Below are 14,472 nucleotides of genomic sequence, written 5' to 3'. Positions count from 1 at the left end.
TCAAAGCGTAAATATATGACACAGAGCAGCGTACACAGGTTACTCCCCAAAGCGACGCGATGGTGCGGTGCTAAATTGTTGAAGTCATCAAAAGTTGTTATTTTGTTATTCTTTCCAAACAAAAAGTATTCTCATTGCTTCATAACGTTACATAAATAGTAAATAGGTCAGCCCTGGTTTTACAGTTCTGGAATGACATGCGGGTAAGTGATTAATGAAAAATTCTCATTTTGGGGTCAAGTATTCCATTAAGTCCCATTAAGTTAAAATCAATCCCCCTAAAGAGAAACCCGAATAGGATTTTAACATCCAGATCCTAGCTGTCCCCAACTTCACATATTTTTTTCAAATTCTATTTCTTTTAGTAAAACAGTAAGCAGTGAGCTAAACACAGTCACAAACACACGGCCCACTGGCTTCGGACGATGCAAGTATATTAAATGTACATAAAGGGCGGATGAAAGGCTGTCCACAAATACCAATAATCCGCTGACCGTGTGTGTACGCATGTCAGTAAATGAGTATTATTCATAATAAAAGATGACATCCCTGAAATAGAATGACAAAAACAGGACACAGGATTCAAGGCTTTTTGGGACAAAAAAAAAAAACCCTGCACAAACCAATTTGATTTGACAGAAACAGTGAGTCACAGAACCTGAAAGATCTGAAAGACTGGTTTAAAACGCATGGATATTGGTACATAAAGATTTAGATATTCAAAAACGTGTGTAAACTAGGGCTATGAAACAAATCAGTTTCTTCAGATGTCAATTTTTAACGATATTACTGAGGCAAAGGGGCACTTGATGACATAAAATGCCTTCAAAAGTCAATGTGTTTTTATTTTCGTGCAGATTGACATCTTTGGCCATTTCGGTGCTTACCACTTTCTTTCGATGCACAGTTGCAGATAACACACTACTAGAGGCAAGCGCGGTTTGTGCCTAAATTCACTGAGCCATCAGCCATTTTCTGTTTGTCCAATACAATTTCACACCTGATATATGGCAACGTCTTTAATAAGACTTTCTCACACACATCATTCACCAATATAAACCTCTTTATTAGAGACTAGTCGATAAATCCGCTCTTTTCGGTGTGTAAGACTACATGCAACTGGATTCTGTGTTGATGTCTGCGCTGATGATGAAGTTTGGGGTGCAAATGAAAGAGAATGTGTGTGTGTGTGTGTGTGTGTGTGTGATTGACAGAGGCTCAGCCAACACTCCGTTGTGTGTGGTTGAGAATGAATGAGAACCATTTCACACCGGCTCAATATAATCCATTCTCATCAGACTGATTAATGGAGAGCTATAGGAGCGTGTGCTTTCTGTCTGCCACTCCCTCCCCTGACACTGCAGCTGCACAGAGATCCATTAGAGTATGTCACACCTGTGTTCTTGTGCGCGCATGAAATACCCAGGCACATGGAATCTGTGCATGCTACACTCGGCAGGAAGAGCCAATGAATTCTGCAGAATTTTAACAACCATCATGTAGGACCTGTATGCATCCTTCGTTCCTTTCATTTTTGTTTGTGAAATGATTCCCTATAAGATTGCACTTCAATTTAGCACGTTTACATTTTACATCAAAAGTCAGATTTTGTCTCGTTGCTTTTTTTTAATGTTTACAATGTAAAAAAATAGTACGAATAATCTCGAAGTAGTAATATTTTGAAAATAAACTCAAATATTGCATTACAATAATTTCATGATGAAATTAAATGATGCTATCAAAGCCATTATCAAAAGATTGCATAATTGCAAAAATATAAATTGCAATATTACAAGATAATTACAAGAATATTACAATTAAAGCAGTAGTAATATGAAAAAGTCTAAACTATAGTCATGAAGTGAAAGTTGAAATTTCGTGAAATCAACAACAATAATAATAAAAAAACAATGACAACAAAAAATGAGTAATATTTTAAAAAGTCAAAATAACACCAGAGATAAAAGTCATTATATTTTTTGAACTGCCAATAGAGCCGTATATTACAAGTGGTAATATTAAGTAAAAAAAGTCATCACGAGATGAAAGTAGTAAATTAAAAAAAAATAAAAAATGATGTGTGACAATGAAATGAAAATGACAAAGTAATTTAAAACTACTTGTGTTTCAAGATTGAAGTCATTACTACGATAATCTCCTAAAACTATTAACATTTCGTTGGGCATAAACACTTATGGCATTAAAACGTAAAAGGACAGCTGAGTCAGGACATTTCTTAAACCTGCACCATCCGCATGACTACCACAACATGTATGCCAACCACTACACCACAGAGACAACTGCACCGTTCCTTTCTGCCCCACCGTGGAAGAACTTGATGACCTTGTGAAAACACACACGAGTGCTGAATTTCCTCGTGTACTGAACACACACCCCCGTGCGTCGAGGGAGCGCTTCTGTGCATTCGGGACGGTTTTGTTGTCTGTGATCAGCAAGGAAGAGGGAGATCTGTCTAAATAACAATACAGCAGCAGAAGGCATGTCTTTCTTCATATTTCTCCACCTTCACTCCCCGCTGGGAGAGGCAGCCTTTACAAACGCACGCTCGACATGTGTACACATCTCGCAATCATGGTGAAATTGGATTGAGCGATTGCGCTGCCCGTCAAACGAGCTAACAACGGCATTGTGCCTCTCAGAAAGAAAAACGAGGCATCAAGCTCTCCCGCGGGATGACGGATGATTTTGCGCATCCGTGTATGTGAGAGATGGACTCGACTAAAAATGTGTTTTGATTCATTCTAATGGATGATTTCGCAGACCACGGAAGTAGAAAAAGTCTTTAGCTGATGCAACTGTCAGGTCGCCGTTAGGGAGCAGAAACTGAATGTGCAACCATATCCTATTTCAGTTTAAAGGGATAGCTCATCCAAAAAAACTAAAGATCCAAACATGCTCATGAACCAATGGTGTTTGACGGACCAGGTATGAGGATCGTTTTCACCGAATAATGACCGATAACCTTGAAGATTTGTTCTGTAGAGATGATTGCAGAAAGCATTTGATGGGCTAGTTTTTGTAAAACGCTTCGAAATAGCTGTTCTACCTTCTCCAGATGAGCAGTCCAACTCCAAGAGTCAGCAACATGATGAGAGCAGCCACCGAAACCACCACGATGATCACCACAGGACTCTGTTCACTGGAGGCCAGGGCCACTGCAACAACAAACACACGCAAAGACAAACAAAAGATTTGGTTAGTATTCACGATGGCACAAGCCATTATCAGTGCTCTAAAAGCACTGGAGCTTGACGAGAAGATTGATCTTTGAAGACTTTCCTTATTTATTCTGATAGGATCCTAATGGGAATACATTTTTGCGAGTTACAAAGTTACGACTTTCCTCCAAACGGTCCCACTCCATTCATCTGGACGCAGAGGAACTACTTTCAGCTGCGCAGAAACACTTTAGCTCTCAAATGGAAAGATGATCCCCAGTAAAGCAGCTGTTTATTGGTAAATAATGGAGAATAAACCCTTTTACGAGTCATTTATTTAGAATTCAAACCCTGATGGGACATTTAACGAAGGTAAACTTATTTGCACTGCTTTTTCTGTGAAATTCAATTGTCATTGAAATCAACAAGTGAAACCAGCAGAGACAGACAAGATTACGGTCCATAAATCCAGAAATTGTGAAAAGAATTTTTAGTGTGTTACTGAATTATTTAGTTCTGTGTTTGATCTATTTTTTATGCTATATAATTTACATTTACTGTGCCATTCAAAGGTCTAGGGTCTATAAGATTTTTAGATTTTTTAAATTCTATTTTATTCACAATAAAATATTGTTTGATTGACAGCCCTAATCGTAACTCTGATATCACAATGAAGGGTGATGAAGTGAATATAATGTAATTAATATCATATCACTTTTAAATATAATTTAAAATAATTTGACTATAAAACCCGTTCAGAAAAACAAGCAAGCTCCATCTTTAACTCTTTCCCCACCAGCGATTTTTTTTAGCCTTCAGAATATTTTGTGCTATGCATATATTAACATATTATATATCAAAATGAAGAACCACGTTTCTGCTTTTAAACGAACAAACAAAAAATAACTATTTTATTCTATATTTATGTGTTCTTGTTTTATTATCACCTGAGTGCTGAATGCACCTGTAAATAATTACATGAATAATTCAAATGGCATTCGGTAAACAGAACACACACACACTATCTATATATACACACACATACTCTATTTATATATAGAAAATGTACACACACACACGCGCACACACACATACATATTCATATGATTATTTCTGTGTCTGTAAAGACATCTCTGTCACTGATCATTTTCAAAATGGTCAAAACGATCTACATGCATGATTTACATATATGATCTATATTATTTATGATCTACACCGTCTCTGATCCTTCCATTTATGAAGATTGTTTTTTATCTTCACTAGACCCCAGACATCCTGCAGCTCGTCTCTGGCAGGAAGCGCTTTTCACTTAATTGTCGAGATCCCTCGTCAACGGCGGGGAAAGAGTTAAGAGTTAAAGGCTTACTTTTATTTTGGGAGGCTGAGAAGTGAAAAATTTTCTACTTTCCGATTTAATCAACCATTTTGAACCTAGCGGTGCACTTCGTATTTGAGAAAACCCCCAAGCTGTTAGGAGCAAAAGCACGGTGGAGCGATATCAGACAGGATCTGGAACGAAAGTCATCCGGTCCAAATGGTTTGCAACCAGGCACCAAACACGGCAGCTTTTGTTCTGCATAATCTACAGCTGCTCAAATGCTTGTTTGTGTGCTACAGCCTGACGAGGTCACATGCGAAAGTCCTTCTAAAGTGTTCATTCAATATGAATGTGTCCTCCTAAATTAAACACGACAGCAAGCATTTGCACTTTAAAGTCACTGTTTCACTGCAAAGCCAACATATTTTGCGTACAATTGTAAAATGAACCAAAAAAAACCTTTTTGCTCATATTGCTATTAAAATAATGACACCACAAATTGCTTTCGCACGCACTCTTTCTTTTAAAACAGAGAGGCACACTCACGTTCCCCCAGCGTCTGCAGCTCCAGAGGTGTGCTGTACGCCCCGTAGTCGAGCGGAGGGGGCGACACAGCTGCCACGGGGCTGGAGGAGGAAGAGGAAGCAGACGGGGAAGATGGAGACAAAGAGGATGAGGAAGAGGAGGAGGAGGAGGAAGAAAGAGGAGAGGAAGAAAGAGAAGAAAGTGCTGGGCTGGAGCAGGTGCGGATGAGGAAGACATAGGTAGTGCCTGGTTTCAGGTTGTTGACGCTGATTCTGGTGGCAGCCGTCTTCACCGTGGAGTAACTCTGATCTTTCTGGTCCTGAAGGAACACGGAAATATGTCCATAAGTGAACTACTTAAGTCTATGGAGGTGAATGACAGCGATGTAGATGATATGATATAACATTTCTGGAACAATACTGTCTTTCACTTTTGTCTTCACCGTCACATAATCTTTCAGAAATTATTCTAATATGCTGATTTTTATTAACAATGAGGAAAAGAGTGCTGCTTATAATTTTTTTTATGGGTGACCTTTTTTAAGGATTCTTCGATGAACTGAAAGGTAAAATACAACAGCATTTGTTTCAAATAGAATTTAAATATTACAAATGCCTTCACTGTAACCTATGCTGAAATAATTTTAATAAATCAAATAAATAAATACTGATAAATAACTAAATAAAAATAAATACATTTGTTGTATTTTAAAAATTTTGCCATGGGAAAAATGTGAGTCACGTGATAAAAAAAAAAAAGAGATTTAAAAATAAATATAAAAAAAAAAATTACATACATTTTCACCGAATAAATAATGAAATGGTTTATGATTACTTTAATCTTTATTTAGATCTTTTTTCCTTCTATTTAGTCACTTAAAGCAAAAAATATAATGAATTATAATAATTAAAAATGGAAAAATAAATAGATTTAAAATTAAAAAAATTTATATTTAAAAATTATATATTTTTAAGTAAAACAATACAAAATATACCTAAGTATCTAATAAAAATTCTAATAAAAAAAATTAAACATGCTTATATGCACAACAAAACATAAGCCATTAAAAGTTAACCCATTGCAAAAGCTTCCCTTAAGGGTTTACTTGCAAATCAATAAAAATGAAAAACGAGACTCCTCAAATTTGCATTAGGTCAAATGATCACTGACAAAGTCTTGACATCAGCCGTTACACAGTCAGACATGTTTGCGCTGATTTTTCCCTGATTTCCATCTGCCAAATTAAAAAAACACGACAACAACCCAACAACCATTCAAGCGATTTACGAAAAAGATTATCTGCTTATGCACTATAATCTGTATAAGATTTTGAATGTGAAAGCACTGTGTTCATAAGAAATGTATTATTGCGCAAGAGGTGTTTTTTTCCCCCTCAATCCTGGCAGGAGTTTGAACAGACATCAATGTCTGGCAGCTACGGTACATGTTTTAAAGCAGCTACTCCATCTGACTGAATGATCAATGAGCTACAGGCCTGTGGGAAGCTGGCTGAACACACATGCAGGTTAATAACAGCTTCGGTGCTTCAGTGGAGAGGACAGAGGATGTAACCGTACCTTCTCATAGTATTTGATCTCGTATTCAGTGCGGCTGCTGTTGGGATACACGACGGGTTCTCTCCAAACCAGAGTCACACTGCGCTGCTCAACCTTCTCCGCTCGCAGCTCGTTAACCTGGGAAGGCGCTAAAGAGACAGACAGCGAGAGAAAAAACTGTAAATAATTAAAAGAAAACTGTGACTTGAAGTTCTCCTGCCCGAGTGTGCAACAGATTGGTGATGATAACTGTCTGAACATGCTGATAAAGATTTGATTAAGACGTTCTCCTGCTGTCAGAATAATGTCACATCCATCCATTGTGCGTTCAGCGCTGCTTAGATAAACCGGCGCAAATTCAACACTTTAGGAACAGCATTCGGCATTTTGCAAATATTTAAAAATCCTTAATACAAGAACGGCATAAAATAATACCTTTTTAATGTGTTTAAAATTATGTTTACGAAATATTCTTAATTCTGCTCTCAGTAGTCGTTAATTAAATTTGATCAAATCTAGTAAAAATACATTTTCAGTAGCAAAACTGGCAAAAACTCTTGATAGTGAGTTTTGCTTTTCAAATGATTAATTATATCAAAAATAAATTTTTGTTTATGTAATACGTGTGTGTGTACAGTGTGTATTTATTATGTATATATGAATACACACACATACATGTATATATTTAAAAGAAATGTTATATTTAGTATATTTATATATAATATAAATTGCATGATATAAATATATGCATGTAAATACATTTCATAATATTTTCTAAATGTATACTGTACTGTGTATGTGTATATTTATATATACATAATATATACACACAGTACACACACACATATACTGTATATATTACGTTATTAAAAACCTTTATTTTGGATACAATTAATCATATGACAGCACTACTTTTCATTTCGATATCTATGTATGAAAACAACATAATATTGATGAAAACAATGATTCTTGTAACGTAAATCTTGCAAAACCCTCCTTTATATTCTCAAAGGTAAAACTGTATAAATACATAAAAAACAAAAAATAACATATGTAAGTTAGTTTTCTTGTAGGGAAACAACAAGGATTAACATATTTTAATCATAAAAAAAGCTCATGGAATGAAATATAATTTACATAATATAACATAATGGCACTCTCTCAAGATAGCTACATAAAAAAAGAAACATTAGCCGTGTCGGGAAATCACATAATTTCTGAGCAGGTACCCCATTTAAATAAATATTTATTTTTGCGAATGTTAAATATTATCTGGACATTTTCATGTGACCCTCTCAACTTGCATTGCCTAACCACCATTTCTGAATCCAATCGAAAAGCTTTATGGGACAGTAAACAATTGCATACGTATTCAGAATCTAGCCCCCCCCCCCCAAAAAAAAAAAAAGGATTATGAAATTTGGCCATTCTGTACATTTCACAAGCTGTTTTTCACCTATTATAATCTCCTAGGCTATTTCCTGTCCTGAACGGGAGGCCGAGTTGGATGTGTGAGTGTGAGTGCGTCTCCTGCCGTTCTGATTAAAAGATGATTAACGAGGACAGAACAGCTGAGAGCTGCCACTCAAAATCCCCCACCGAGGACTGACAGCTCCATCACGTCAAAAACAAGCATCAGACAAATGAGACTCTCGTACATCAACCGACAACCAAAACAAACCTTGCTTTTCCTTCTTCACGCGCAGTAGCACATGCTAACAAAAACACACTCGTGGTTTCCGTCACGTCTTTATACTGTGATTTCAAATTACAGTGTAATTTGTGGGGCTGATCAAAGACAGTACTTGTCCTCTTCATGTGTCTGACAAAAGGATGAGGGTTATTGTCATTCAGGCTGTTCTCTCGGCCTACTACTCCAGACGCCCCACGAGACACTGGCATGAAATAAAACTAAGATATCTCAGTAAAAATCTTTTGATCTCAGACAAAGTGACAGCTACGCTGCTCATTAAAGATCACGGACAACTGTAGTGTGATATTCTGTGCGAGACGGCTGACAGCTTCATGACTACACTGTGCACAGACGATTCAGTCCTGACCAGATGTGTGACCTTTCTATCTTTGACCTTTGTGCCACTTTTGACAGGTGTAGTGTAGAGATGACAGGAAATGACGGTGAATAGAAGAAAGTGACAAAAAACAAACATAACCAGCGCAATTCAGTGTGTACGTGGTAACCCATAGGCTACGGCAAGGTAGACAGGACACAAAATATGAATGGAGGACTTTTCAACATTTCTCAAGAAGGCAGTTTTAGGAAAGGAAATCACACTCTTAAACAAAAAGAGCTAGTTATCAAGTATTTCTGTGTGTGTGTGTGTGTGTGTGTGTGTGTGTGTAGTATGTGCATTACTGCAATAGCTTTAAGAATAACTATTATTATATATACTAATTTTGTACAATACAGTTACATTTCATATCTTTTTCAAAAAATTGTAATAATAATTAACATTTAAACTACAGAAGGTGCATAATACACTACACATAATAAAACTACAAATTATATTAGCATTACAATTTCAGCTAAACATAGTAATAATATTTTAAAAAAATCAATTTCAGAATTTTATTTTATCTTTTTAGTGGCAAGCTTAGGAATAATAAACAAATAACCTAAAATTAACTAAACTAAAATAAAATAAACTAAACTAAACTAAAATAAAATAAAATAAAATAAACTAAACTAAAATAAACTAAACTAAACTAAACTAAAATAAAATAAAATAAAATAAAATAAAATAAAATAAAATATTAAATTAAATTAAATTAAATTAAATTAAATTAAATTAAATTCTAAGAATAGAAATTTTACTTCACATTTTGGAAAATATGCAAAGGACACAAACTATGTAACTCTTCTGCCAGCCGTGATGTGTTTATACAGCCCGATCTTTTTTAAGCAGAATAGAGCATGTAGCAGCATATCTAGTGAGTTCAGTGGATAGACTACAAAATGTGCAGAGAAGACAACATATTGAAACAAGTCGTTATTTTTATTTTATTTGCATACTAAAAGTATTCTCATCGCTTCATAACATTCAGATTGAACCACTGATGGCAGATGGTGTATTCTGACGACGTCTCTTATACTTTACTGGATCCTTGACAGATTCATTGACAGATTCATTGACAGTCAATGGGACAGTCACAAGCCTCACGGTTTTCATCTAAAATAGCTAAGATTTTGGTGTAAAGTATCCCTTTAAAGCTTTCTGGAGTTCACAAGTTCAAATTTCCTCATATTATCGGTAACCTACAAATTACCCCGATTTTCTACATGGTCTTACACTCGCGGACGCCACCCCTAGTTATGTGTGGAGAAAAACTGCAAAAAACACCCCCTAATTTACTAATAAATGGATTTATAATCTCAGGAGGAATGAGAGGCACAACACAACTGTTTGTGGGTTATACTGGGTGTAAGAGAAGCTTCTCTCCCTCTACATTTCTACTCCAGGCTGTTGTTTCTTACCCACCATAATGAATAATGTATAAAGAGCTCCAAACTGCTGCTCTGCCTCCCACTCCAACTCTGAAAAAATGCACTTGCAAACATAGTTAACACCGCCCTGGCACAACACACCACACACACACACACACACACACACACACACAAGTACACACGTACACACGTACACACACACACACACACAGAGATTCACTCATAACTGATTGCTGGCAGTCTGACCCCATCCAAGTGGGAGGAAATGAGAAAGGAGATGAATTGCTTTGAGTGTAACTCCATCACTGCAGTCGCCAAACTGAAGGTTACAATGTTCTGAATCGGACCGAGCTATTGAACTGACCTCTGTAAGACAGCTTGGATGTTGCACTACCTGTTAACCTTTCAAACACACGCATAAACACACATACATATACATTCATGGCACACACAAACATGGCATCTTTAAACTCAGATCAATGCACTACACAAAACAGTTTTTATATATTTGCATTGACTGAAACTATTTTTTTGCTAATTGAGATATAATTGAATATATAATTGAATAGGCTGAAATAAAAATATTAATATATGAATTATATTTATTTTATAATAATCTTATATAAAACATTGCTTTGGCAATGTAAAAATTAACCACCAATGAGTGGTATTTTTAATATCTGTGAATTAATTTTGCTGATTCCTTTGATTTATGGAAACTAGCATTTTATATATGTAAATAACTCAAATTATAAAAATGTACTTTTAAATTCTAGATTTTTAAATACATTTTTTCATTTATGTAACATATATAACTGATATTAAAAAAATTATTTGCACGTTTATATATCTAAGCAAAACTATTGCATAAGCAAAATTGTTGGTATAAATGAAAAATATTTAAATAATTTATTTAAAAATAGGAAAATAAACAAAAGTAATAAAATGAGTTTATAAAATAATATAATATAAAATAACATAACATAAAATCTAACAAAATAAAATAGAAAAAAATTGGTTATTTTAATAGTCCACTTTAGAGATTCTACTAACTATAAGTAACTTTGTAACTACATGTCAACATGTCATTCTAATTCATTTATAACTACTAACTCTCAGAGTAGACTGCTTAGGGTTAGTAGCCTAAGTTTCCATATACTTGAAAGGTATCTGATAGTCAGTATGTAGTATCCTGTGGTAGTGGTGTAGTGTTAAGAAGACAGTCTACTAATACTCTACTCTAATAACTGCTAGTTACACATACATATACATACATACACGCACACACTATAAAAGAACATAAATAACACTGACTTGCCAATGGTAAGCAAATAATTTGATATTTAAAATTCTAATAAAGAAACTGCAGCATGTCAGTGGTCACAAGAGTAGGAAGCACCGGATTTGTTGAGCAGTCTGTATTGCCCTCTAGACAGAGCCAGCATGGCTTTTTTTTTTTTTTTTTTTTTTTGCAGTGGCAGAGCCACAGATTCTTTCAGCAGGGGCGTTTTGGAAACTCCGTTTGGCACGGAGCAGTGTGCTATCAGAGCGTGCAGGCAGGCACACGTCACTCCCTCAGGACATCTTCCTGTGAATAAGTGCGTAAGTCTCTCTCTCATCCTCAGTCGTCTCATTATTGTCTGGAGAATTCCTTCTATTGGCTCCGCAGTCTTTGGCTCGCGTCACTGCAGCGACTACATCCGGCTAATCGTGGCGCTTTTGTTAAATACTTACAGTACATCCACTTAAAAGACTGCTGTGTGTGAAAGAGCAGAACGGGTGCTAATAACAAAGATTGGGAGTGTGTTTTTCTTCAATACAGACAGTTAGCATTTTTGACAACTGGCAGTGATACGCTGCTGACTGTAGTGAGAGAGACAAATACAGGGTTGCAATAGTCTGGCAGGGTGAAATGTGATCTTGCCCTCAGCAATGGCAGTGGGGAACGCGACCAAATAGTCAAGTCATGCATGATAACACACAAACATACACACATACGACACTGCTATATCGCTGCGGTCTCGCAGAGCATGAGATGCCTCCAGGTTTGAGTTAACCTTGCAGTCAGGGAGAAAGCGTGTGTGTATTACACCGCTTACATCTATTGCGGTGCTCTGTGAGGGTAAGTGCGTCACGAAAGCACGCATTTTGAATTAAACATATTCAGCCATTAAATCATTGTTGAACATACTCAAAATTCATTATATGACATGATACATTGTCTACAACTTTGCCGATGCATTATGCAAAACTATCCATTATCCACCCCAAAATGTGGCCAAAACGCTGCGTACGTACACAGCACATTCCACGCACGCACGGGCCGCCAGGAAATAAATAAAGAAGAAATATTCTGAAATAAACAAACAAATGGTTGTACACATTACCCGGTATGCCTCACCAGCTGGGCAGGTTGATAGAGTTGCTATTATCATTTATATTATCGCAGGGAGAGCGGGAAGGATAGAAAAGAGGGAGGGAAAGAGGGACGATGTGGAAGAGGGGATTTCTGTCGGCCTGCTGGGAGGGTGAGATAGAGGAGCAGGGACTGAAGCCTGCAAGACATATACATTTCCATCTAAAGAATGATATTACAACACCCTACGTACACCTGGGACAGGGAGACGGGGGAATGAAAGGAAGCGGGAAGGGAAGAGGAAGCGGAGGTGGAGGAGGAGAGGAAGAGAGGGAGCGAGAAAGTGTGGTGAATGGTGAGGAAAAGGAGATAAATGGGAGAAAATGGCTTTTAAAAACAGAATAAATAGAAAGACAAAAAAAGAAGGAGTACAGAAACAGCAAACAGAGAGAAAGGCAGAAAAAGGCCAATAAATGAATCCTGCATAGAATTAAAAAAAATCTTTTTTATTAATTATAAGAGTCTTTAGGGATCGATGTGCAGTTTTGTATCAGGTTGCCACAGCATATTAGATTAGTATACATCAGCATATTAATAATTAGTACATTAGTATATAGAAGAAGAAAGCAGGATAGAAGAAAGTATTAAACTATAAATAATTAAAGGGGAAGCGTGTTTATTTATTTATCTACCTATCTGAACATTCTACACAAAAACACTCCTGAAGATATAAGCAGAAACCGTCTATATTACAAGCTTATTATTTACCTGACTTATAAATAGAGAGGAAATGGGGAGGGGGAAATGAAGAAGAGGAAAACACAGGGAGAGGGGGCTGACAGAAATATAAGGGGCATCATTTTCCAGACACAAAGCAGCAACAATGCTGTAAGCTACAGACGGAGCGTAAAACAAGCCGACAGCATAGGCAGACAACACACTAAGCTGTAAGAGTTCATGTGAAGTGCAGCAAAGTTAGACTGAATTGAGAAGTAGGAAAAACAGACTCTGTAAAAGAAATGCACGCACACGCGCACGCACACACACACACACACACACACACACACACACACACACACACACACACACACACACACACATACACATAAAAAGCACTGACTGCAAAAAAAAAAAGAACCAAAGATGGGTGGTCTGGCAGATAGCAAACCGTCTGACTGACATCTCCCCCTAGAGATGACAGACAGCTGTCAATCAAAGCATTAGGCCATCGGTCTCATCACAAGATTGCCTGAGCAGTGGGAGTGGAGACAGAACAACTCATCAACCCCCTACAGCAACACACACACAGTGACATAAAGCGTCCCGAACATCTCTTACACACATTCTGCATGCATAATAAACCCTTTAGAAATTCAATTTTGAACTATTTATTACACAGACATATGCTCAAAACAAACATGTACAATGAGGCTGGGTGATATATATATACACACACACACACACACAGTTTAGAGTTTATTTTCTTTAGCTTTTTAAAGTTATCTTGGATTCACACATATTAATATTAATGTGTTTCTATTAAACCTTTTAGTCGGAAGGAATGTCACTGTAACCGCCACTACAGCAGACATACAATTTTCTAATGCTAATAAAATTATAGTCTATAATAATTTTTAATAAACAGCGATATCTAGCTATATATTTATATTCAATAGGTGTTTGGATTGTACTAATGTAAACTATTATTGCAATTTAAAATGTATGAAAATCTGATTTTCAGCAGTCCAAAATCATCCCAATATGCCGGTTTACAGCTCATTACATTTTAATATTAACAATGTTAATAACATCCTTACTGCTTAATAGCTCTGTGAAAACTGTAAGAAAGTTACAGAGCAGAGTTTAATTCAAATACAAATCTTTTGTAACAGTGACTTGACTGTCGCCTTTGATCAGTTTAATTAATACTTGGTAAATAAAAGTGTTAATGTGTCATTAAATAAATAAATATATAAAATACATTAATACACTGACGTGAACCATTTTTAACAACGTGGACAAATGCTATGCAGGGACTTCCGTGAACTATTTGGGTGTTGACTGAAGAACCTTTT

The 14,472-nt window shown here is 36.3% G+C and overlaps 1 protein-coding gene across 1 annotated transcript in view; it reads right to left on the bottom strand.

Moving 5' to 3' along the window:
- The window catches only part of LOC122323516 (ephrin type-A receptor 7), a 44,412-nt gene that overhangs the window by 16,647 nt on the left and 13,293 nt on the right, over window positions 1-14,472 (bottom strand). Inside the window, 3 exon segments of the mRNA XM_043217395.1 lie at window positions 3,068-3,176; window positions 5,044-5,341; window positions 6,600-6,727. Coding sequence (XP_043073330.1) covers window positions 3,068-3,176; window positions 5,044-5,341; window positions 6,600-6,727 — 535 coding nt within the window.

The sequence above is a fragment of the Puntigrus tetrazona genome, chromosome 19, assembly GCF_018831695.1.
Source record: "Puntigrus tetrazona isolate hp1 chromosome 19, ASM1883169v1, whole genome shotgun sequence".
Taxonomy (NCBI): domain Eukaryota; kingdom Metazoa; phylum Chordata; class Actinopteri; order Cypriniformes; family Cyprinidae; genus Puntigrus; species Puntigrus tetrazona.
Note: the sequence above shows the minus strand (reverse complement) of the source record. Positions and strands in the feature narration are given on the sequence as shown.